General features: G+C 36.8%; 1 protein-coding gene across 19 annotated transcripts in view; it reads right to left on the bottom strand.

The window, feature by feature from the left end:
* SYNE1 (spectrin repeat containing nuclear envelope protein 1) overlaps positions 1 to 26,366 on the bottom strand; it is a 289,195-nt gene that overhangs the window by 101,323 nt on the left and 161,506 nt on the right. For 18 of the 19 annotated variants that reach the window (XM_071435338.1, XM_071435390.1, XM_071435430.1 and 15 more), the window contains 19 exons: positions 25,905 to 26,057; positions 24,411 to 24,578; positions 23,130 to 23,306; positions 22,154 to 22,300; positions 20,962 to 21,087; positions 19,320 to 19,496; positions 17,373 to 17,638; positions 14,406 to 16,566; positions 13,892 to 14,229; positions 13,073 to 13,217; positions 11,856 to 12,074; positions 10,727 to 10,989; positions 8,953 to 9,118; positions 8,491 to 8,646; positions 8,139 to 8,291; positions 5,584 to 5,766; positions 3,975 to 4,112; positions 2,527 to 2,712; positions 1,707 to 1,829 (listed from right to left, as the gene is read on the bottom strand). In XM_071435338.1, the coding sequence (XP_071291439.1) occupies positions 1,707 to 1,829; positions 2,527 to 2,712; positions 3,975 to 4,112; positions 5,584 to 5,766; positions 8,139 to 8,291; positions 8,491 to 8,646; positions 8,953 to 9,118; positions 10,727 to 10,989; positions 11,856 to 12,074; positions 13,073 to 13,217; positions 13,892 to 14,229; positions 14,406 to 16,566; positions 17,373 to 17,638; positions 19,320 to 19,496; positions 20,962 to 21,087; positions 22,154 to 22,300; positions 23,130 to 23,306; positions 24,411 to 24,578; positions 25,905 to 26,057 (5,445 nt within the window). The remainder of the gene's footprint in view (positions 1 to 1,706; positions 1,830 to 2,526; positions 2,713 to 3,974; positions 4,113 to 5,583; positions 5,767 to 8,138; positions 8,292 to 8,490; positions 8,647 to 8,952; positions 9,119 to 10,726; positions 10,990 to 11,855; positions 12,075 to 13,072; positions 13,218 to 13,891; positions 14,230 to 14,405; positions 16,567 to 17,372; positions 17,639 to 19,319; positions 19,497 to 20,961; positions 21,088 to 22,153; positions 22,301 to 23,129; positions 23,307 to 24,410; positions 24,579 to 25,904; positions 26,058 to 26,366) is intronic. The other variant, XM_071435448.1, reaches the window with a different exon arrangement.

Genomic DNA, 26,366 nt, shown 5'->3' with positions numbered 1-26,366 from the left:
ACTGCACATGAATCCCATTGTATTCACAACTTTCCTTGGAAATTACAAGCCGTGGCTGAAAATGTTGCTTAAAATTCAAAAGGCAATCAAACAGAAAGGAACAGAGCTACACAGAAACCTTTTTCTTTGAATATTCACAAGCTGTATGCCTTTGTGAATAGTGCCTATTCCATACAAGATGTCCATTCAAGCTGACTGTTCATATGCATGAGAAGGGTCTAAGTGTAATGGTTGGAAATAGATTTGATCACTGTTATTTTTATCTACACCGAGGAGTTTAATGTATGTACAGATATGAAAAAAAAAAACCAATGAAAAAAAGGGAAAAGGCAAAGTTGATAAAAAGAGCCTTAGCACATTAGGAAAAGATTTTAGATTCAATAGATATAAATCAGCTGGACAATGAGGCAAACAGGGATAGAGAATTTGATTATTTCCCTTCCCTTATATCAGATCAGAATGATAGCTAAGTGGGTCTGAAGTGCATACTGATGAGAGGATTTTGGTTTGGTTTTTATTTTTGCAGTTTCATGACATAAGGTGGATAATCTAACCAGAATTTTGGTATAATGAGCTATTCCTCAGGCAGCACAGGTGGGGTTCCACTCTGTCAGACCCCATACTGCTGGCAAAGGGTGTCTTCATTGTTCAATCAGCACCCAGAGGCACCCTGAGGGCTATGTGCCAGCCAGGCCCTTTCCCCTCCCTGGTCTGGTAAAACAGGTGGGCAGGGGCTACAGTCCCTTTCTGTGCAAAAGAAAGTTGCATTGTGAGATCTGCTAGAGCCAGGACAAAGAACATGCATAAACCCCAGTGTAACCTCCATGTTCCTTTCTTCTTATGGTGGGTGATGTGTTTCACTTACACTCTTCAAGGCTACATTTTGAAATCTGTTTGCAAGTGCCCAGAATAAAGACTGCATATTTTAATGAAAAGGAAAGGCTGTGCAAATTTACCTTCCTTCCATATGTTTTTCTGCAGATTTTAATCCTACAGTGAACCTGATGACATCCAGTTTTCACTGGCAGACTGAGACAGTTAAATCTCCATATTAGTTTGCAGAAAGAAACATGTCTTGAGAAACTCAGAAAGCTATATTTCTTTATTGCCTTATTTCTCCTGTTAAGGGACTGAGACCAAAACTAACAAACTCACAAATCTCCATAGCAGATCAGATGCAACAGAGAAAGCCATGAATTCTTATGGAGGTTAATTCAACTAAGCATACAAAAATGTAACTGGGCCTAAGGAAACCTGAATTGTCTCCTAGTGCTCCAGATTACTATTGGAGAAGCTGGCAACAAACTATATCATTGCATCTCTATATGTAAAATAATGATAACAATATTGACTTCCTTTTGAAATCAATAATGATAACAAGGCTGACTTTCCTTTAAGAAACTCTTGAACATAAGCACTAGATAAGAATTGGGCTTTATAACAAATATGGATTAAATGGATTGGATGCACACTCCTCAGAACTGCATTAGTCTAAGAAGGGGCTCATAAAGAATTATACTTCAACCATTCCCTCTGAGGGAATGATTCTTCTCACTTCATCACTTATTTCCTTGGCAGTAATTTGGGACTACATTCTGAAACAGTGACACACCTAAGAAACACAAAAAGCAGTCTCATTGACACTCATTATCCTTTATGCAAGATCACATTATTCAAATGTTAACTTTGAGGTCCTGGTCTTTTACCTGTCTGTGAGAAAGTTGCTCTTTCAAGCTCAAATGCCCAAGCTCTGGAGATGTCAGAGTGGCTTGGGCTTGCTCCAAAGCAGCCTGTAGGGCTCTCAGCTCAATTTCAAATTTCTTCATATCCTGTAACACATTTGATTCAGGGATGAGTAAGAGGAAAAATAGAAATCACTATAAGTATATCTGTCTGGATTTTGCAGGTACATCCACCTTACATACAGTTCAAAAAGCAATTCATAGTTTTGACAGTTAATTTTAAATGTCTAAAATATTAAATAAAAATACCAGTCATATGACAGTCTAGAAAAAGGGATTGCAAAGGCAGAGTTATTTTTCTTAAGTACTGAAATCTCAAATGCAGCATATACTTTATAAAGCTGAAAAAGCATATTCATTCTTTTCATTGCACTCCTTTGCAGGCCTAACACTATGGAATTCTGATTTGGTCCAGTACTGATCTAAATTAATAAATAACAGCATTTAGAGAACATTTAAGAGAAGAATAAAGGAAATAGCAGAACCTAAGTGTCAGAAAATACATTTCTCAAGTATCTAAACATAGGTGCTCAGTGCTATTGAGACACACCATTACCCCAGATATATTCATCCAGAAAGGTCACTTGTGCAGAAATCTTGTGCCCATCTGAATCAGCACCTGAATGCAGCATCTCAAACACTGCGAGACACCTGACTTTAGGCAACAAAGTCATGCCCTGTACAGACCACAGATTATCTTCACTGATAATAATCTCAGTACAGTAGTATGATGCATACATCACCCTAGATGCTAGCTATCATTAGAAAACCTGCTTTCATTTACCTTGGCAGCATCTTGGAGGTTTGGTAGCTGCACTTTGATAATTTGCTGCAGTTCCTCTGTCCGTCGCCCCAGTTCCAGCACTTGCTGTGACATCCCTTCAGTACAGTAGACACTTGCCAGGTAATCAATCCTTTCACTCATGGCCTCAAGATCACCATGAATCTCTCCAGACTCATCAAGAATGCTCTAGATGGAGATACAGACAAATTGTATGTCAGGTTTGAGACTCAATGACACATATCTTTTAAGTATATTGTTCTGCAAACTCTTTAATCTGTACTCATTCATGAGCCTATGATTAAGTTCCACTGATTTCCTGTTAGGCTTAGGCAATGCACTTTGTTCTGAAGATCGGCTGAAGTGCTTCAGCTTATAGAGACTGGAAAACAAAAGATTAAGTAATGAAGCTTCAGCAGCTCTACTTACCAACACATTAATTTTATTGTTTTGCTACACACACTTGTGTGTAAAAATATAATATATGCAATCTATGGAGAGGATTTGTCCTGGAAGCCTCATATACCTAATAGAAAGTAGCAGAAAGCACTTGGGTGCAGTGCTATAGCAGGGTAGGAGTTGTTAATGCTGCCTAAAAAAATCACTGCCAAGGCATTGTGTGGGATGGCATTGGTTAAGCCTGTATCATCAGATTTTGAAGCAGGGAAAAAGCCATAGCAGAAATTCTGTCTCCAGTTTTCCTCATGATAAATTGCCTGGAAGCTCTGATTCAGAATACAAAGACTGACATAGTACCCTGCACTTATGTACAAGAATGCAGCTGACAATTAAGTAATGTATATATAACATTGGTATTAGTGATACGTTATCATGATGCCTTGATTTTTTTCACACAGTCATGTAACACCAGCCAAGCTTCAACCTCATCAAAATGGTCCACTGATCTCACACACACATTCCACACACAGACACACACGGAACAAATTGCACAATTACAGGGACAGCAAATTACTCTGATGTGAAATGTTCAGGAAGAGATTGGAAGAAACTCTTCCATTAGGTATCAGTTTGAGAATATTTGGTATAAAACTCATTAGAAGAGAACAAAGGCTATTCCAGTTTAGCATAATGGAGAAAGAAAAGGCCAAACTGAAAATTGTCTTTGATTAACTGAAGCTTTACAGTATGAGCTGCAATAATGTGCTTGGTGTGATAGAATCACAGTGTGCAGACACACTATTCAGCCAAAAGCCTCTATGAAACCAAACTACTTGAATAACATGGAGATCAACTTTGAATGACATGCTTTTATTCTACAACATATCTTTATTTCAGTTTTCAAAACAATTGTCCAAAACCAATGAATCATTTTTAAGGCTTGGGAGAACAGCCAAAGAAATCTAGCCCTTTAGGAGGAAGTAGAACTCCATTGCTTTGAAAATAACTTCATATATACACTGACTTTTAAATGTCATAGCTCACATAATCACCTGGTAGGCTTTAAACTGATCACGAAGCTGAGAGGAAGAATTCCATGTTATATTACCATGCACTAGGATATTTGCTTTCTCAATCCATTTCAATATGAACTCCAGCATCTCATTGTATTCTTCCAAGTGTGAAGCAGCCTGGATGAAAGAAAAATTTGCTTAAGCCTAAGATGTAATTTTGTACAATTCTGGGAGGATGAAAAAACTAATTTTATTTCCTTCACTGTTTTAACCTGAGGATAATTTTAACAACTTTTCCTTCCTGTATTATATAATTTTCTTATGTATTTATGGAGTTAAAATAGGTATGTTTTCAGTAGTAAGATTATGTGTTTTTGGGGAAAAAAGGCACTATAAGAATGTAGGTCACACTGTGAGAGTCCATTGATGCTCAAATATATCCCTAGAAGGTTCACTCCCTGTGCATATTTCAGCCTCACATGTAAGTTCCAAAATACCTCCTCTTTCAGTTTGTGGCTCAATTTCTTATTTTGATATGTCTCTTTCCATTACATCCTCCAAATCACCTCTTTTTTTTTTTTTTTACAGTCCGCTTTGTCCATTCAGTCTGCCATATTCCCAAAAAAAGAAATATTGCACAATTTCAAAATACAGGACAAAAGTTCTGCTTTCTGATGAACCCAATTTCTATTTAGCAAAGTACTCATAAGCTCCAATTTTCTTTTTAGCAGGAATAATTTCATTGATGTTCATGAATTTCCTCCTTATAAAGGATGGATCAAATCCGAGGTGACAAAACTGTATTTGCAAGCAGTACCAATACCCATCATTTTTATGATAAGTGGATCTTTTGATGCTGAACAAAAATATCCTAATGTTAAATCTCTTTACCAAGTACCTTTGAAGGAGTTTTTAATTTGAAAATAATTTTCTATCTCTTCTTAAAAACAATTTTTCAGAGAAAACTGAAAAGAATATTTTGAATTTTTCTTCGGGAAGCAAATTCATGCATGCAGAAAGGAGAACTCATAATTTATCAGGGTATTGATGGCAGAACCATAGAAAATCCATTTATTTGCTTTTAGCTGGAGGTTTTGGGGCTAAGAACAAGTAAGGAAAAAAAAAAAGAAAGATTTTCAGAGACTTTGAACCACAGAGGATCCATCTTTATGAACACCAAATATTGCATAAATACTATGCATTATTGGGGCCATTTTATATAGGCTTTTCTATTGAACGTACAAGTTATATTCAACCTCTATGGATTGGGACTAAAGCAAACTATTTTTTTTTATTTTGCTTTTAATGCTGCAAATATAGGTAAGAGTGACAAAACAGAGAACCTGAGAAGCACAATGAGGTACTATTTGCAGCATGCTACTGTTTGGGAGATCTACAATCTTTTTAGGGCACCAAAGGAACCAAACAGCAGGTGATTCATGCAAGAGGGTGTTAAAGTAGCATCTGAGAATTATTTTACTCTCTGATTTGACCTGTGTCTCTTTGGAATGTGATGCAAACCCTGACTAATAATAGGCAGATGTGCCAAGGAATGCCCTGTTTGGCATAACTCCAGGATAAAAAATGAGATGTTTCCATGCTTCCTCTAGTTGTGAGAGGAAACTGCAGAAAGGATTTAAGATCATACCTGACTGAGCTTGGCTGCTCTGTACTCAGCCTGCCGTATGGTCTGCTGGTGCAGTGCAGTGAGTTTCCCTATCCTGTTAGCCAGCTGCTTAGCCAGGGGTACGTTCTGCTCTGCAAAGTCCTGGACTGATGCATCTAACTCCAACAGCTTTATATTGCAGCTGTCCAACTCGTCACCAAGGATCTAGGCAGAAAAACAATAAAATCAGTGATCCAGGAAGTGGTAGCTTTTTGGTTGGTTATTTCTAGTCCAACATGCAACTTTTATAGCCTGTCCAAAGTCTCCATAGTTTTTTCCATTTTTAAGCAGGAAAGCAGAACAGCAGGATATTTGGTCACCTCTTAAGTATGTGCCATTACTCTTTCTCCTCTGACTTCCTGGCTGGAATGGATAACCGTTTTCCCTGCCGTAGCCAAGGACTGAGTCACTTCAGTGTGACATTAACTGTTCTCAGGCATCTTTCTGGGTTTGTTTCTGAAATGAATTGTCAGCACAGACTGCCATGACAAGGAGTTTTGTTTATTTGAAAAGGGGTTTGTTTTATTGCTGTCTTAAAATATAAGTTTATAAACTCATAAAAATGTAGTTACTCATGAAGGGATTAAGAAAAATTTAATTTTAAGCTTGCATTTTCATAGCATGATCCTGATGCAGGAGCAGTCTGATTGTGCTAGAGTGTTTCAATAGAAACACAGTTAAAAATCAATTTTTCCTAGCATAGTCACAATTATTTTGAAAAGGAAGCCTAAAAAGTTTTTCAAGTTTCCCATAGATTCAAAACATACTCTGGGGCTACAGTTTCTTGAGAAGAGGCTACTGGGTATTTTTGTATTTGTTTTTTATATCCAAGGTGTTAAAAATTCATTGTTTTTGAAAAATAAAAAAAAGAAGTCAGAGAATCATAGAACAGGTCAGGTTGGAAGGGACCACAGTGGTCATCTGGTCCAACCTCCTTGCTCAAGTAGGGTTGTCCCACAGCACATGGCACAGGATTGTGTCCAGAAGGCTCTTGAGTATCCCCAGTAAAGGGAGACTCCACAACCTCTCTGGGCAACCTGCTGCAGTACACAGACACTACACAGTAAAGAAGTTCTTCTTCATGCTCAGGTGGAACATCCTGTGCATCAGTTTCTGCCCATTGCCTCTTGTCCCACTGCTTGGACAAACAGCCTAGCCTCTCTCCAATTATTTCTACAAATTTAAACTGCAATCATTCACAACACTGCTACAGGTGTTTCAAGAAGTGACTTCAAGCTCTTCAGGTTAGGGCTGTCCTGGCAGACACACCTCAGAGTGTAAGATATGATCAATCATCGTGATAAGTCAGTATTATTCCACAAATTTGGAGACATAACTGTCTACATGTAGACACAAAGACAGATGTTAAACTGCTTATCTAAATACAAAGACACACACATTACAGCAAGCATAAACAAATGTATTTACTACAGATATTATGCAGAATTTATATGCTGTTTGTGAAAGAAGGATCCATTTGACTTGAGTCACATGGATTTAAAACAGATTTTTATTTTATTTTTTCACAATCTGTTTCAATGTTAATATAAAAATATTTACTGCTGTAACCAAAGCCAACCCAGTCTCAAGACTATCAGCTAAATGCATAAAAGCAGTTGGAACATTACTTCATCTCCAGTGACAGAGAGTTTTAATTTATGCAACATAAGAAAGCAGATTTCACTGGGTTTCTGCTTTCTTACTGAAACCAAGGAGATACACCAGGGATATAGTTTAGTGACACTTCTTGTAAAGTAAACAGTACTTTGGAACATCTTGAGCATCTCATGAAAATAAACAGGTAATTTATGACATACCAGTCATGCTAAATCTTCTCCTATTTTGTATGCTTTGCCTAATTTCAGACAGTAATTCAGCCAAGTTTATCTTTGCCTACTTAAAATAACAAACCAACAAAAAAAAGCCCCAAACCCTCAGCCAACCCCTTTTCCATCTCTCTTCTCCCCAAAATCCCTTACTCTCATATGGTAATCCTAATTCGGCCATTACACTTCAGTACAGATGATTTTTCCTGAGTGTGGTACACACCTAAGATTAAGAAAACCTTCAAAAATAACTAAGAACCCTTTGCACTACTCTTAATTACATGAGTAGTACTTTACCTCATTGTTGAACTAAATGTGAGATGGGCTACAAGTAAAATTCTATGGATCTAATAATCATAAATAAAGAATGATCTTTTCAGTACAGACAAGAACAAGGAGCAGTCTGAAGGTTCCTCAGGCTTTCCCAGATTGGAGTGATACTCATTACTGAAAAGAAACTGTGAAATTTTGTCCATCTGACTTTAACACTCAGCTCCTTCCTTCAAATTCTGTTACCTGTGTAGGCCAGTTTGCAAAGACTATAGCTTTAAAAATCTCCTCAGTCAACCCTCATTTCTGTATAACTCTTCTGTTGAACTACATTAACAAACTGTGTTCTCCAAGTCTTCACAAAGAACAGTTTGATATGAAGTGAGCTTCCCAATTCAGAAAAATTTCTGGCATAACCACATCAGGAAAGCCTTGTCTTACCTTCTGTTCAAGTTTAGCTTTTGTTATATCATTTGTTTTCTTTTTCAATTTGGAAAGAATGGTATTTAGTTCATTTGCTATCTCCTGGATTTTCTGATCAAACTCTTGATTCAATGTTTTGATTTGCTGAGTTTCTCTTTCTTTGGTTTGAATCTGTCAACAATAAGAATTAAATTCAATAATCAGAAATCACTCCTCCTTAAAAGAAAATAATTTTCATTTAACTTTAATTCAAAGGATGAAGGTAATAAAACTATTCTGTGTTGCCACAGTTTGGCCATAGCAGGATTCCAAGTTATAAAGCCTGAAGAAAGACTATAGATCTGCCTGGCACTTATCTACTGCACTTTACCTGATCCTGCACAGTAACGAGGGCCAGTCCAACATCTGCTAAATGAAGAGAGAGTTCAGAAGGCAAAATGGTATAAAGCCCCAAGTATTTATTCTGTTGTTGTTCAGCCAGTTTTTCAACAGCCTGGCGATGAGTAGTAACTTCACCAAAGAGAGACTAATGACAGAAAAAATATTGTTAGGAACAATGAGAATACATCTTAAACATCTTTAAAATAAAATATCACAGTCCATCATCTACTTCATGCTTTACGAATTTGTCTAGGGGGTTACTAAAATGCTCATTTTACTAAACGATTACTAAATGAATATTGTCTTAGTAAACAATTACTAAATTAATATCGGATTACTAAATGAATATAGTCTAATTTGAATTTGTAGTGGTTTTGAAACTATTAACATTCACTAGCAGATTAAAATGAAGATAAATATTGTGATTTAGAAGTTGAAAAATGTGGCCTACCTGCAGCTCCTGGAGTTGGATGTCCACTTCTGCATCAGGGCTTAATAAATATTCTTTTGTTTCCTGGATCCAGGACTTCACAGTATTAATCTCTGCTTCAACCTCCTCACGCTCCTTCAGCTCCTGTTTGACCATCTTCATGCCTTTTTTAACTTTCTGTTGCATACTTCAGAAAGAAAGAAACAATAACTATTTGTGAAGAATTAAGCAATGTCTAAAAACACTGCTTGGTCAAAACATGCTGAACAATAAAGATAATGATTAAGAGCACCACATCCAGAGAAATAAATTTAAATAAATTAAATTTTTCATGTCCATTCTTTGGTTTTACATGTTTGGATATCAGGCATGCAATTCTTTTGAAAAAATGCTAATGTATACAATAGAGATCCCTACATCTGAGCTTATCACCACAGAATACCCTGATTGTCTGTAGAGGCAATTGCAGGGCATTTTAAGGGCATAACTAGGATTATTCACTGTCATTCCAAAAGAAACTTCTAAAATAGGTCAGAAAAGCTGTATCTTAAACTTGTTTATTTCTCTACACTAATTAGAGAGCAAGACAATCTGCTCTGATATTGATACCTAAAATGTAAAATAAATTACATTATTAATGTAATTTATTTTACATTTGAGATAAATTCCACTCCTATTGAGTGGAACAGAGCAGATATGATATCAGAGCAGATATGATATTGAGATATCATATCATATGAGATAAAGTCCACTCCTATTGATGGGATTTGCGTTGGCAGAATACTTAGGTTAAGTTATGGATCAAGTATCTAAACATGGCCTATTTCCACACTTCCACTAAGACAGAATTTCTGCACTTTCCTCAAGAACTGACACCTCTGTGAAAGTTCTATTGGATTACTCATAGCTCTTATACATGTGACATGGATCTTTGATATTCCCATATTTCATTTATGTTTGCATAACCTTGCCCATATGAATCATGCCTTATTTACATGAGCAGGAGGTCATCACAGACCCTGTATCTCAGAAACCAATTTTAAGTAAGTGAAAAACGGATTTGTAAAATTTTCTACAGGGATTGCTATTCTACTATAATTATTTATAAACACACACAATAAACTTTGCACAGGCTTGGTGCAGGGTTTACAATTTGGTCATTTCTCATTTTAACTTGTTTTCCAACCATGGAGATCCACTTAATGGTATCTTAGTGTAGTTATGAGGTAGAGATGTGTCTTAAAACTTAACATAAAACTTCCTGTTGTCTACATGACAGGGAGATGTTTTTCATTTGCATAAACATTTGCATAGCCTCAAGGTGAAAAATTATGTTTCATTTGCATATGCTCTACATTCCTCTGTAAATATCATACAGGACCTACTTTTAGTACCTAAGTGCTTCAAACAAGTGAAACAAAGTGATAAACTAATAAAAGAGGATACAAAAAGATAAATGACCACTGTTAATGTGAGAAACAATGGAAGTATTTAAAATCAGTTATAATTTTAATGCAGTTTATGCAGCTTTTATGTAAGTTAGTATTATTATGCAAGGCAAGAAATACTTATTTTAAAAAGCATACTCTTTCTGAAGGAAATAAAAAATAATGGCAAAAAAGGTATTTCAAGATTAATTAAAAGTAATTTTAAATTAAAACTGAGGCTTATTTAAAAAATAATAGCTAATATTTATTTAGGCATGTTAGTTGTTAATGATATTAAAATTATGAGCTCTTAATAATGAATTGCAAGGTACTATTTTTTTGCTGAATCTTTTAAAATATTTCCTTACTTGTGGCATCGATCTTGCATTGCTTTGATTTCTTGCATAACTGGTAGTTCCTTCTGAGATGGAGGCTTTACTTCCACAACCTGAAGCATGCTGACAGCATGCTGTTTGAGCAGGCCCAAAGATGAGAGCTGGTGGTCCACCTCCAGCAGGAAACTGCCATGGTAATCCAGGAGTTCCAGGAGCTCTGTCTTGGATGCCTTTTCCACTGAGCTTTCTGGTAGGCGACCTTGTAGCTGATCTATAGCTATGGTGGCTTTCCGAATCTATGGAAAGAGACGCAGTCTTGTCAATTATAAGATTACAAAAGAAATTAGTAAAACTGACACTGAAAGGTGCTAGACCCAGTCCTGCACATTTAGATTTTGTAAAACAGTTGTGGTATAGGGCTTGTGCTCTACTGTGCCAGATCCCTTGCACTTCACAGGCGATCAGGACTTGCTAAGAGATTTTTTTTTGGTCCAGTTACGGGTGTCTTCTTATAATCTTTAGCATTTATTACATTTATTTCCATAGGAACTAGAGCTCTACCCTGGGGTACACCCATATTTGGCACAAGTCATGCATTTAACAAAATGCTTATCCTCATTCCTAGAGAACCTGATATCTGGGCATGAATAATGGACAATGACAGATAAGAAGATTGAGGTAGGATATAAGGGGAAAAAAGAGACATATGATCAATGAGCAGTGACAGGCACTATCCTCACTGTTACGCTTAAAAGGAGCAACTTCATATTCTTCAGGGAAAAATAAAAGAAGAAAAAAGAAACAGAGAAGAAAGAGAGGAAAAAGAGAAAAGAAAGAGAAGAAGAGAGAAGAAAAAAGGAGAGGTTAACATAATCTAGAACAGAACATCTGAGGAAAGGAAACAGAGAAGAATCTAAAGAAGCACTAGAAACCAAAACAACTCTGTATGTACTATACATTGTATGCATTGAGAAGAACAGTCCAAACTTTGGAGGCAATGATTCTAAACCTGGATCTTTCACAGCTGTGTTTTTCTGAACTGAGGAAAAAAATCAGTTATTCCTGCTATCAGTTTTCTCTACTGCAAGATGATTAATAAGGCAGCAAGCATAATCAATGAAAACCTATGTATAAGGGAGGATTTACCAAGTCTAGAATTTACCTTATCATTAAAACCCTTCCATTCCTGCACTGCATCTTCCAAAATTTTCTCTTGTTCCTGGGCTACATTCCTGAGCCGTGTCCAGCGCTGCCAAACTGTTGTCATGGATCTACTTATAGATGCTTTACTGGCATCATTGCTGATTTTTTCCAGCTGTGAAGCCTTTTCTTCTAGGGCTGTGATGTTCTCATGGAAAGAATTCACTATGGACACGAGAGTCTGAAAAAGCAAAAATAAGCACTGTTTTCCTTTTCCACAAACCAACTCATCAGCATTCAACATGCAGGTAAGGTGAACCACCCCCATCCACTGCAGATGAAGAGGAGGTATTGCATTTCAAGTGAGCTGCCTAGGTCTCACTTTATTTCTCATAGGCAATATATTAGCTATAGCTGCTTGGTCCAAAATGCAAGCTTCTGGAAGCAGCAGAAATCTGGTGTAACCAGCTTTTCTCTTTCTTGATAGCCCCTCAAAAGGGATGAAAATAAGCATTCAGAGTCCTTCTCATAGCAAAGACGGACTTCTAAACAGTCTAAAAATGGAAGAAGCAATTCAGGTGTTTAAGTGTACATTTATGTCCTGTTTATCTTTAACAACTTTTTAAATGCCCAAGGATTTGAGACACCTTCATTAACCTGGCAGACATGACATTACTCTTAGGGGAGATTCTTGATTTCACAAGACACAGCTGGCAGCATGCCTGAAGTGTCACTGACTGTCTATATTAAGGCAACTGAGTAGTACCTGAAACATGAGAAAGTAAGTTTTTTTTTTAAGGTATATTTCTTGCTTTTAGACTAAACAAGAGTTAATATTAAACTCCAACTCTTCATGTCCTAGTAAACTCTTCCTGTCTTGCTCCATGATCAAAAGAAGATGGATGTTTCTACTGATCTGATTTTCTTGAAGGGTACGTAATTTTAGGGTTTACAGACGCACGGCTTTTATGAGCCTCATGACTCTTTGCACTTCTCTACAGTCATAGGCACATAGACAACAAGCTGCAAAGTGATTAAAGATATCTGTCTCGGTCACCCCACAAATAAAATGTGTGTTTTGCACAGCACTAAACATGTCTTGGTGTGTTATGACACTGTTAAGTACTACAGGTAAAGATTTAAAAACTCAAATTCGTGTTATCACAGGTAGGGACCTACATATTATACATTCATTTTCACTTGAAAGAAAAGGATTTGATGCAATTACCAGTACCTTACCTTATGTGTTAGCAATTTCTCTTCTGCTTCATGAGAAGAAGCAGCTTTAGCTACTGAAAATTCAGATAATTTTTTCTCAGCATCATTCATCACTTCAATCACTTTCTGCCTTGATATCTGGTACTCCTGCCATTCAGAAGCACACCTAAAACAAATACAGTTCCAGAAAGAACAACTTAATGCTATATAAAAACATTTGAAAATCAGAAATATTATTGCACCTATTTTCTAATGCAACTGCTTAGTTTTGCTGTTACACAGTACTTTCCAAGAAAAAGAAAGATTATTGGAAAACAGCATACATAGAAGCATATGCTCCTGATTTTCAGCTATGCCTTACAGAAAACACAGCTGAGCATTTAGTAGGCCTCATTGGACTTTTTCTCAGACTCTGCCTATGTTGTGGTTTAATCCTACCAAAACTTAGGGGATTCAGAACATTCAGGAATAATAAGAAACATAGTTATGTTTGTTAAAAAGGTATTTCCTTTTAGTTCAAAGTAACTGCTTCAATTTCATTTATTTGTGCATACATCTTCTGTCAGGTGAAATATAGGACAATTATTCCCTACTCTTCTTCTCCATGCTGTTCCAAGCTTAATATAATTATACCAGAGTTCCTTTAAAATCACACAACTAGTCAGTCAAGGGCAGAAAAGAAAGCAGAATCCAAGAGCTCTGAATCCCCAATATACACTTCTCTAAAAAGTAGCACAAATATTTAAAAACGTCAGCTAATGTTCTGATTATTTCTTTCATTACCAACAAGGTGATCTTAAAATGAAGGAAGAGAATTAAAAAAAAAAAGAAAAACTATACCTTTGTAACCGCTCTTGCTGGGTTTTGGCTTCTTGCTGTGTCCCTTTGGCCTTTTCCTCCAATGCAGCTACATTCTGCACCAGCTGTTCGCTTGCTGTGGTTTGTAAAAAGGGCTCTATCTCAGACACAAGGCCTTGTAACACTTTCAAGTGATCACTAAACTGACTTTCTGTGCTGAAAAATTCAACATGGTTCCTTAGGTTCTCCTCAGAGTTCTCAACATCTAGACCATTTCTTGCTAACTGAAGAAATTCCTGAGCATCTTCCAGCCAGTCATTTGCTATCTGCATCACTTGGTAGTACCTTTGGCAGAGGTTGTATGCTTTATTCAAGGTAGCCTGAAATAAAAGGGAGAGTCACAAACATAAAATCACAGAAGCCTGTGTAATTTAAAAAACCAAGACAGTTGGCTTACTAAAATTAGTCTTTTTGTGATGATTGTAAAGATCAAGCCACAGAACCATATTTTTCAGCTTTGTTACCAAGAAACTAATGATGGTTTGGGTGGACTAACCTGTCTCATATGTATAGCTTCTTGAACTTCACCATCCAGTTCTGCCAGCTCAGCAAGAGTGTTTTCCAGGTCAGCAGGTATCAGCTCCTTTGCTTTCATGTAGCGCTCTTTCTCTTTACTGCTCAGGGCATTCATTATTCTGAGGCTTGACTGCACTTCTTCCTGATGTATCTGAACCTTTCGGATTTCTTCTTGGATGTTTTGCAGTTTGAGGTCCAAACTTAATGTTCCATTAAGTTCTGTTTTCACCCACCTCAACCATTCGAGTGAGCGGCAGATTTCTGTCTTGAAGTCAATGCTCTGCACAAGTCTGTTCTCACACTCCATCACCGTGTCAACAATGGCAGAATGCAAAGACTTCAGCTTCTCTTGCCAAGCCTTAACTTGGAGATTTGTAGTCTCATAAGCAGATGAGTCAACCTGAGGAGAAAGGGCTTCTAGATGTTCAGTTATTCGCTTCAGAAGACTTCCTGAGTCTTGCAAGCTGCCCACCAGAGAATGATATATTTTCAACTTTTCTTCTATTGGAAGAGTTTCTTCATTCACCTTAACCTGCTCCTTTTTCACTGTCTCTAGTTGTGCCTCAAACTGCATACACATCTTCTCATGCTCCTGGCATGCTTCTATTGTGTCATCCAACAGGTTGATTTTCTGTTCTATTTGCCTCTTCAACTTGTGATATAGTGTGGCAAGTTTTAACATCTCATCTGGCTGCCAGGGCTGGCCAGTGCTTCGAAAAGCCTCCTTCTTCTGGTTCAGTTCATCCACTGCTGCAGCAAGGCTTGTGGCTTCATCTAAGAGATCTCTGTAGGCTTGCTGGAGTGACACAGCTTCTTTGGCTGAAACAGCAGCTGGAGCTTTGTCCATGTTAATAAACTGGTCTTCCAGCTCAGTCAGAGCTTTACTCGTCAACTCAATCAAAGAGGCATACTCTTTTCTGGCATAAATTGCTTCCTGAACCTTATATAATTTTTCTTTTGCCAGAGCAGTGACAATATTGAATTGCTGAGGGAGACTGTTAAGTTTTTCATCTAGATAAGAATGATCCACTTCATTAAGTGATGGTAGGACTTCTTGGCCATCTCTTTGCAGTGCAAGTAGCAGATTTTCATATTCTGGAGATTGCTCAAGGATCTGTTGATATTTTGCCAGCTGGCTGTATAACTCAGTGTTAGAATTCATTACATTGACTTCTGGGAATGTGACAATATCAGCTTGTTTTAGCCAATGGCAAACTTTATCCAAATCTTCTTTGAAATATTTCCTGGAAACAATATTTTTCTCCAGTTCTAACAATCTCTGGTTACACTTTTGTAAAACAGTGTCATACACATTCTGTAGTTCTTGCAGTTTACCTAACACCTCACTCTTTTCTTGATTTGTTGCTTCTTTCATTAAATCCCTTCCTTGAGCCCACAACCCTGTGACCTCATTTTGAAAGGCCTTCAGATTAGCCTGGGTATTCTTACAAGTCCTGATCTGTTTACTCACATCTTCTGGTAAAAGACAAATATGTTCTGGAAACATCACCTTTTTCTCATGCTGGTGAATTTGGTTTGTAGCCTCAAAGACTGCCATGAGAAACTGGGTCTTTTCAGACAGCGCTTTATTCAGGTGTTTTCTACGCTGGCCAACCAGATCACTGAGACAAGCCACATGGTGCTGTGCATCAGACACTGTTTTCTGCAGTTCTTGCCTTTCATTGAGCCCTAGGTTGGTCATCACCCTGTCAGCATCCTTCACAAGCATCTTCAGAACAAGCTGTTTGGCTTCAAGCTCACTGCAAATGGTAAGATGATCCATGAGAAGACTCTGAGCCATATCTGGAGGAGGGCTCTGTTTAAGAGCCTCTGAGACACTAGGTTGCTGCTCCTCCGCCCATTCCATTAGTTCCTGAAATCTGGAATGCACCAAGCTGAGCTCTTCTAAGGTTGAAACAGAGACTTGAATTTTCCGTTTGACAAGGTCCTCCAGCTGAGTCCAGCGTTGTTCAAAATGACTGAATTGCTCCTTTACTAATTCTTTGTCATCAAGATTCAAGTGTTCTATCATCTTCTGCTTCTGATCTTTCAAATCTTCCAGAGCAAATCTCCTTTCCTGTAGTGCAATTGCCAGTTTTTGCAAAGCTTCAAGGTGCACATTTGTACTTTCAGCATCAGATCTGTTATCAAAAAGGACAGGACAAAAATGAGTTATTAGATGGTATTTCAGCATAGGCTTTTAAAAGAAGTCAGGATTAATTATAAGCCCACTGCATACTTAATGATATAATGAAATCAATATGATATAAAGACCTACAGTTTTCCAATTCACTTGAAGGCAGCAGCCTTGAATATTAATTTAAAAACTTCACAAATTTATTAGTTTCCCTTTCATCTGCTGAATGGTCATCAGGCTGACCATACACATTTACATGAATACAGACCATACTAATTATATTGCACATATGAAGAACAGCAAGTATTGAGGTTGAAGTGAATCTTGTTTCATGGCAGTGACAGGAGCAGCAATACACTCACAATTTTACTCACAGCTGGTGTGCTTATCCTTTGCAAAGCAGCTGCAAATATTTAGGAGTAGTTACTAAGCTTTAATATAACAGTCTAATAGATATAACACAGTGAAATAGATATAATGCAGTGAAAATGAACCATTGAATGAACCATGAATTCATGGACTACCACAAATGAAAGAGTTTAAATGAAATAGTCAACATTCTTGAAATATCAGGAAATGCTATACCCTGAGACAGAATCAATCAGTGCTTGCCTTAAAGACAAAAAACTGAAGATCTGACCTGTCAAACTCTCTTCATCTCAAGAGAAAGGATTAATTGCCTGATAATTAATAAGGGAGGTGTGCTTTTAATTAAGTATGCAAAAAGGGATTTTTAGTGGCTTCCACTCTGTAAACAGCTCTTTCAGCACATATGCACAGTTTGCTTTGTGGATGCAACTCCTTTTTTACCTAGCCAGGTTGTCCCACTCTTTTGTGAGCTTTTCCAGGAAAACTTCAACGACATTCATGCGATCATGGTAATCCCTTGTCCTCTGCAGATCCTCCTCCCTCTGCATGAGCAAATTATGTGCCTGAATGCAGAGGTCCAGCCACTGGTTGCTCAGTTCGCCTATTTCCTTGTGTTCAGGTGATTCCTGTCCTTGGGTTAGTTTGTTCATTTTCTCAGTCACAGAGGTGAGAGCTGACTGTTTAGACTGCAACTTCTGACTGAATTCCTGAAAAAGATACAAGTAAAACCCAATATAATAACATGCATTCAAAATTATAAAATGCAACTTAAATAAAAGCTCTGAAATAAATAAATTATATATGAACTAATTATCTGCTCAGGAAAATGCTCTGCAGATGTAAATTGGAAGCAGTGCTTTCACTCCTCTCCAAACCCTCCTCCCCATCCTCTTACGTGAAGACAAGTTGGTAATAGATGCTAAAGCAAGCCAGAGGAGTTTCCAAGTGCCAGTGATAAAAACAGAACTCGTGATCAAGTCACATCCTGTTGTCCAGGCTTCTGGACTAGCACAGCCCCCACCATACACTAAAACATGCAAGGTAGTCTTGAATCTCACAAGAATAATTCATTTTACCAGCTATTACTCACTTATTTTTTTTCCTTTTTCATTAGAGACTAAAAATAGGAAGCAGAGTCCATGAGTCAGTGAGACTCCATATCCGTAACCTGTATTGTTCCTACTTCTGTAACAGCAACCATTACCACTGTCACTATTGAAACAAAACCATGGATTACCTAGGTATGATTAATAGCTAGTAACTGAAGGAGTTCACCTGCATACATGTCCTACCAAATAAGAAGTCAGAGAGATCCCAAAAAGAAGAATACACAATATACTGACAACTAAAACTAACCAAATATTTTTCAGCCCTTACACACTAAGGTAAATATAATCTTTTTCTACATTCTAGTTCCAGTAACTATAACTAAACAAGCACACCCATCTCCAGCTCTGCCTCATTCCTCTTCATGACAGCTTCAAATGGAGCTAGGCATCTTCCTTTACCAGGGGAAATGATTAGGAAGAAAACACCTTGTGCCACATCTAACAGTACAGTGGGTGTCTCCCTTTCATTATAATCCAAAGTTACTGACTGAAAGAGTGAAGAAATAGAGACTCCTTCTTCTTCTTGGATTCTCATGATAGCTGGTATAACAGCTTTCAGTCCAGATTGTGCTGAGGCATCTTCAAAGGCTTTGACTTTGCTCCAAAGTGTGAGTAGAACAGAAATGGAGAGGAAATACTGTTGACTTTTCACCTAACTCATGGCACATCAGAAAAATAATACAAGCAAAGTCTAGACCAAAAATGCAAAACCCACATATTTAATCATTTATTAAAGAAATTATCTTTTTGTAAATTTATTGGTATGTGCAGTAACTGATGTGTACAGAATGGTCATAAAATGTCTCTTTTGGAATGAATGAGAGAAGATATGAAGGCATTTGTCTCATTAATTAAATTGTTTCTGTCATACCTCTTCTTAGAGATCAGCAATATCAAATAGTTTCATTGACTAATTTTGAAATACTTCTAAACTATTTAGAAAAAGAATTTAGCAAGCACAATTTGTAAATCTTATCTTCAGGTCCACTGTGATCAGCATTTAGTCTAGTCTAAAAGCAAATGCAAATCAGATCAGGAGGCGGACAGTTGTCTATTATTAAAAAAACAAAGCCAGAAAAATACTGAAGTACAGTTTTCTCCTCTCCAAATCACCCTGCAGCATCAAGAAGGAAACACTCTTTCCTCTATGTTCTCTGCTCTTGTTTAGAGCATGTTAGTCATTGTATCCAGTACATGCATATAATATAAATCATAAAAAAAATCAGCCACAGGACGAACTTCTTTCTTACCTTCTATTCTTAACCCAAAGACTCCTTACCTTAACCTGGAGTACCATATTCTGGGCAATATTTAGCTCCAACTCTGCCCGTCTCCTTTTTAAATTCTGTACTTGTTGATCCGCATCCTGGAAATATATCCAGAGCTCAGCCTTCAACTGTTTGATCTCTTCCCAACCTTGAGACAAATACTGTGAGTGCATTATCTGTTGCTCAATCTAGAAGAAAAGAAATGGAGTAGGAATGCTTTAATTCATCTATTTTTGGAGAATGGAGGATGAATACCATTCTTCCTCTGAGCACAATAGTGTACTAAAGCAATTTCTGCACCAGATTCTGAAGGGGCTAACATTATTCACAAAACGAGTCTTAACCTTCAAAAGTCACAAAAATTGTACCTGTCAAAGGAAATATAGGTGGAAACAACAACAAAAAAGAAATTAACAATCATTCACCCTTGAGAGAAGCAAGTAAGTTTATGAATGTTTGTATTTCAATGTTCTTTGTCCTCTGTTAAAGCTTAAATTATTTGTATAATTTAGTCTGCTGCATGCCAAGACTATTGCTAGAGTGTACCCTACATAAAAGTTTCAACTAAATAGTTCAATTTAATATGCTTAGCCCAGTTATTTTTCCTATATGCCTCTTCTGAAATGCCAATAAGAATGCTTACCAGATCTGAGCCATCAATCCTCTTACACCAATAGTGACACAGCTGCTTTTGCTCTAAATACAGCAGTCGGGTGCCCTTAAGATTTAGACACTCAACCAGCTTAGCGTATCTCGGCACTATACCATCTGTGATTTCTTAGCAATGTTTCACTGCTTTGTATGTCAAAGGAGTGTCTTATTCTGATGTTTGGGATGTTTTTCAGCTATTTACTTCTTGGACTGCCATATTTTTATGGGTCATTTGGATGTGTACAATTCCCTTCTGTGGTATGGAATGCTGTTACTGTATGTATTAGATTTTTACTCTTGCTAGAAGTAGTTTCAAAACTTTGGTTGTGTGTCTGTGTAAGAGAGATTAAATTTTTCATGTTTAAAACAAGGGGAATGCTCATAATACTTTTCCAATAACTTAAATTTATAGTTCTATTTTAAACCTAAGCATTAAATGACTTTAAAACTTAAAATTGAGGAAAACTTCTATAAATTAATATGCAGAAAAAGATGTACTTTGATTCATTAACTAAACCATCATATTTTCTATTGTTTTGATGATTATTATATTAGTAATCCATTAATATAGGCCAATATGAACATATGTCTATTGTTGAATAAATAATAACAATAAAATATGTCTCAGATATAATAAAATACTGAGAATATTAGACTGAATTGTTTTTTGCAAATATAACTTGAATAAAGTTTTCTTCCACAGAATTTTATTTCTGTAGCTTTAGACCAACATCTTGCAACATTGTGTAAGTACACCTTTAGCAACCTTAGTTGTGTGTCTTTTTATTAGTACCAGGATGGCAATGTATGAATTTAATAATTAAAAAAAAAAAGAAGCAGAAAGAGAAAACTATTTAACTATCTCTAAAGAAATACTTAAGACGAAAGTAAGATGAAATTTCTTTAAACCATTACCCAATATGACCTTTTTAAAAGGGAACAGATCAAGGCATTTAAAGCTCTAAATAGGATTAGAAGTGGGTTGTTGTGGTTATCTTGTACCGTTTGTTTTGTTTGTTGAATATCTGCTGCTGTACTCTTCACTGTGGCATCTGACAGATCACACATGGAGCACAGGAGATCCAAATATGTATTGGCCTGCTCCTGCAGAGCCCGGAAATGTTTAACCTGAGGGAAGACAACTCAAAAATAAATTCTGAGACTGTGGAAATAATATCTTGCTTCATTGCAATCATACATTTTAGTCTTTTTTCTCTGCCTTCTTATTTTTTCCATAAAATTAAATGTAGAAATACATTCTTTTTTTAGGTAATGTTGCTATGTTATAATTATGGAAAGGAATAATCCTTAAAAACTTTATTATTACCTAATTACCAAAGTACTTGGAGACATATGAATTAGCTAGCTTATTTCTTAGCAACACACAGTCTCAACAAGGTAACAGACTTTTCCAATGTGAATTGGAACCAGAGCTTTACGGGCTTATCAACAATGTCCTGTTCCTACAGCTATAAAATTTTCCAGTGTCTGACAGATGATGAGAAATTCAGCTTAGTGGCACTTAGGTGCTGGTCTCACTGTGTCACACACACCCTGCTTTACCTCCTCTTGTAGGTCTGCCATCTTTAGTATTTCAAGGTCTCTGTTAAGAGAGATGATGGATGAGACAGCTCTGAATTCCAGCATTTTTAGCACCATACCAGTTTAATTTAATGCCAAGCTACAATTCCAATGTAAAACACATTGTCACTAAGAATAATCAAAAATCAATGAACAAATTCTTAATGGTCAATGCGGGCTACAGGCAGTTATATGCTCTTAGACTGAAAAATTGTTTTAATTGCTTGATAATTGACTCTGTGTCCATGGCAGTGTGAAAAGGTCTCATGAGGAACATAGTAGATAGATGGGCAATTGGACAAGCAGAAAGACACAACCCCTCTGCTAAACACATCTATGGAGTATTTGATTTATCTAACTAGCCAACATTTTTCAGATAACATGTTTCTAAGCATTAAGCAGAGCCAGTAAAAGCCCTCTTTTATTTTTCACCTACAGATATTTTGCATTCCAGGTATTCCTTCTGGGGTTGGGAATGAACATTAAGGCTACACATCTTTCTGAGAAGGCTAGAAAATGTCTAGTTTCTAGACATTTAAATCTCTTATCTGAACTCACCTTGTTAAGAATAATTGAGCTTTTTCAAGCGCTAAAAAAGTTTTCAAACTTTTACCTGTTTAACTGCATCTGCCAGGCTGAACGCTGTCCAAGTCGTTGGCTTTAGCTCTGACTGCACAGTAGACAGCCAAGTCTGGCACTGTTGAAGAGTATCCTGATGATTAACATGCTTCTGGAGCTCATGTTCCAAAGTCTGGTACACCTAAATAAAACATTTTGTAAGTTTATCACATTTTCAAATATCACATTGTCTCTCTTTTCCTACCTTGAAAACTGCCAATAAAATAGAACTATCAAGATGTTGATTATTTTAGCCCTTGTACATAAAAGTTCCAAGGGCTGAAAGCTCCTTAAACTCTCACTGCACCCTGATAACATGTGAAGAAGATGCACAATATTTAATGCACAGATTCTGGAAAGAAAAACTAGAGATGCAAATGAAGAACATGCTCTCTTTTTCCTGTATCCAACATTTTCGTATTGATTTTATCGAAGATTATTTTTGGTTTGTTTTTGGGTTGTTTTGTTTAGGGTTTTTTTGCATTTTGTTTGGGCATTTCTTTGACTGCTAGCTTGATCTCCTAATTGGTTTAACAGAATGACCCAGCTGTCCCTTCTTATTCTGGTTTTAATGAGAGAGACAGTATTTCCTAGCACATACTTGAGACCTGTTAATGTATGTATGCAAACTATCAACACTAAGACTGCAATTTGCTCCCTAGTTTTTGAAATAGAAAAAGGTCTATTTTTTTCTTCTGCAGCTGCTCAGAAGCTAGTGTAACATGAAGGTAGTGAGCATGTGGCAATATATAGAACTGAAAGGCCACTACTTTTGCTGGTTGCAAGACAACATTTGGATCACAAGGAATTTAGCTGTAGCACAGGAATAATGAAGTGCTCAGTAACCTGTAGGTTCAATCAAAATGGAAACAGTAGGAAGAGTTTTATACCATTTAAAGAAATAACTCACAGAAATAATAATGCACTTTATTTTTAAATGGCATTAAAAAAATCTTTGAAACAAAACTTACTCTTTGGGCTGTGCTACATATGGCAGAATAGCTGTCCCTTGTTCCCTGAAGATGGCTTTGTATATTTTGCTTAAATTTTGCTTGAAGATGTTCTGAGCATTGACTGATCAGGTAATCACCTTTACTCTTAAGGTTGTTTAAACGATCTTCAAATCCTGCAATTTCTTCCATGATAGCCTAAGAAACAGATAAAATACTTTTGAAGAAATATGCTTGCTGTGGCGCAGAACGTTTTTCTCCCTCCTTTAAACACTTTCATCTTCAGATTGGAAAAAAAAATTCAGACAACATGTGCTCTCATAGTCAAGCTGTTGGATTCCATGTTCATGGTAAAGTCATTGTCAAAAGTCTTTACACAGATACCCCACAGAAAGAGCAGTAGCACTGTCATAATGTGTACACATTCTCTGCTCAGACCCCATGACTATGCCTAATCTTCATTTGTTGTATGCTCTTCAGGGCTTCTCCAGCTTCTCTTGTGTCTAGTAATGCAAATTAAATCTCATGCTGAATCATATCTCATTCCATAAGCTCTTTCACGGTGGACAGTTCTTCCACTGAGCTTGGTGTAGCTAATTTTTTATCTAAGGAGATTAGTTAAATAGCAGCACACCGATCACAAATAATTTAAAGACTTAAAAATTTGCCATTGGAATCTCAGTTTCAGGTAGTGTTAGGTTGGATTTTGTTCCCTTTTGTCTTCTAGAAAGTATTGGCTATCAAGGTATTAAACGATTTTCACTAACAGCAACCTTAACACTACCTTGACTAAAAGCTACAACCTAATACAAGAACTCAGAATTAGAACAACCTAAAAGAGATACCTCTAGTTTCTGCACTTTCATCTCCATTGCTGTTTTATCAACCACATTCAATGTGGTGATCACATTTTTAAAGTTCTTGTTAGCAGATCCATACCAAGAAAATTTTCAATGTATTTTTTTTCAACCTTAGAAATGCTAAAACAAAAAATACTTCAGGAGTAAAATGACCAAAATCGTTTTTGTGGTTCATTTTCTGGGAAGTCTCAGGGAAAATCTGACACAGAATTCAGATCAGAGTACAACAAAGCTCTTTGTGTAAATGCAGTTTCATCCAAGAAAAGTTGCAAACAACAAGCCAGATTTGTTAACTGCATTAATGACACTGATGCTTATTTACACAGTTAGCAGCAAGAGAAATAAAATAGGGGAATGACAAATAATTAGAGCTCTGGAGCAGAGGAAGAGAAGCAAAGAAGAAAAATTCTATTTTACAAAGGAAGATCACTAGCGAACCCACCTTTTGGTTAGCTAATTGCTGAGTGATTATTTCAAGATTGTTGCTTTCCATGAGGTCAGGGCTGGCCAATCTGCTGGACATATGTAATAACCACTTTTCTCCTTCTTGCAAATCACTATTGTAATCCTCATGTTCTTTTACTCTCACCTCTAAGGTTTCAACACATGCCTGCAGGTCCACAATAACCGAAATTCATTTTTCAGGTACAAGAGTTTTTACAAGATTTGATTTTACAAGAGTTAAAAAAACCCCAAACAAGCCAAAACCCACCAAGAACTTGAAAACATACTAAGAATTATCATCTAAATTTATATTCCTGTGAGAAAAGCTTACATTAATAGACTGTAAAGGAAGAAATCAAAACACACATTTATTCTGTGAATACATTTCTGTGAATAATTACTTCTGTGGTACCAAGCAGTATTTTCATTCCAGATGAAATACCATACTTTGAAGACTGAGGGAAACATTTGAGAAATGAACACAATCAACTTGACATTGAATTGACTAACAGTTATGACACACTCTGAAAGACTGCACTTGACCTACCAAATGCTGTGGCTGCTGCTTACAGCCTTTGCATGTACATACTGCCCATGCCTGTGGTAGGCAAATTAAGAATGTATGCACTGACTTAAAAAGAATTTATTCTTTCCAGGAAGCTTCTTTCTCTTCTATTCTTTCCAGGAAATTTCAGCCCCCAAAATTGTATCTAATGCAAAGGGCATCACTTTTTTGCTACAGATCAGAGGTGTGTCTTTAAACTAAAAATCAACCTCGAAAAAAATAAAATAATCTCCTATTGGTGTCTGGATTGGCAATTAAAGGTGCCTAGGTCAAACATAAGTACTAACATGGTTTGCAGAGCTTATCCCTGTTAGGAGTATAACCTATTAAAAGCTTTAGGAATAATCATACTTTAGGATGTATTTAGAAGCATTAGACCTTCCAAAGTACTACATACATATGGACTAATGAATCAGTGTTAATTAATAATGTCCTTGCTGAATTAAATTATATCCATCTTGCAGTTTGTTTTCTCCACTGCCTTTTATTCAACAACTAAACTAAACAGTGTTTGTGGAGATCAAGCAGAAACAAGAGAGAGTATAATCTAAAGGGATCGATCCCTTCAAGAAATAATGTACTGAGAATTCTAATAAATGCTTTTAAAAGTAGTAACAATAACACAGAATAGTCACTGATACATACCTCCTTAGTGGTACAAAACACAAAGACTACATATGCCACACTCAATTCATTTCAGCTACCCTGGTTAGATTTATTTATGTAGTTTTTTCCATATTCAAAATTTGCCTGTCACTTCTGTCCCTCCTCCAAAAGAAAACAAAAAAACCCTAACAAAGCACCAAGAGTAATTAAGGGTAGCTGGTTCTTTGTACAGACATGACAACATGAAATAAACAGTTAATTTCTTAAAGAGGGGTAAAAATACAGCAAATTGGAAGAATCCCGAGGTTTCTTCCTTTTTACCTTAGTTTTGCTGCAGAGTTCCTGGTAACTGCTCTGAAGGTCTTGAATGTTGTTCTTTAGAGCCACATCATTCACCAGATCACAAAGTGCCTCTCCCTTTTCAATCACTGACTTTATTGAGGGCTCATGAGACAGAACAGTCTGTTGTATGGACTACAATGCAAGCAAGAATTAAAACGTATCTACTGATCACTGGAGAGGTATTTCACTAACTTCCCTTTGATCTGATGCACAGCCTTCTACCATGGTCTATGCCATCCTTTCCAGACAGGCAGAACTTTGTTTACCAAGGCAGAATTCTGTTTCTCAGCCCTGCCCTGAGACAACAACTGTGCACACATATAAAAACAACAGGTCATTTTGAGAGTGATTAGTAGCACGGCTGACAGTCTGGAGCTGGTGAAGCAAAGGAGTCCATCTGCATGAAGTGGCTAGTTCTAGGGATAAAATTTGTTCAGAGGA

This window comes from Agelaius tricolor, unplaced genomic scaffold, assembly GCF_023055355.1.
Source record: "Agelaius tricolor isolate 1412-34295 unplaced genomic scaffold, bAgeTri1.0.p SCAF_1, whole genome shotgun sequence".
Classification (NCBI taxonomy): Eukaryota; Metazoa; Chordata; class Aves; order Passeriformes; family Icteridae; genus Agelaius; species Agelaius tricolor.
This window is presented reverse-complemented; position numbering and strand designations above follow the sequence as displayed.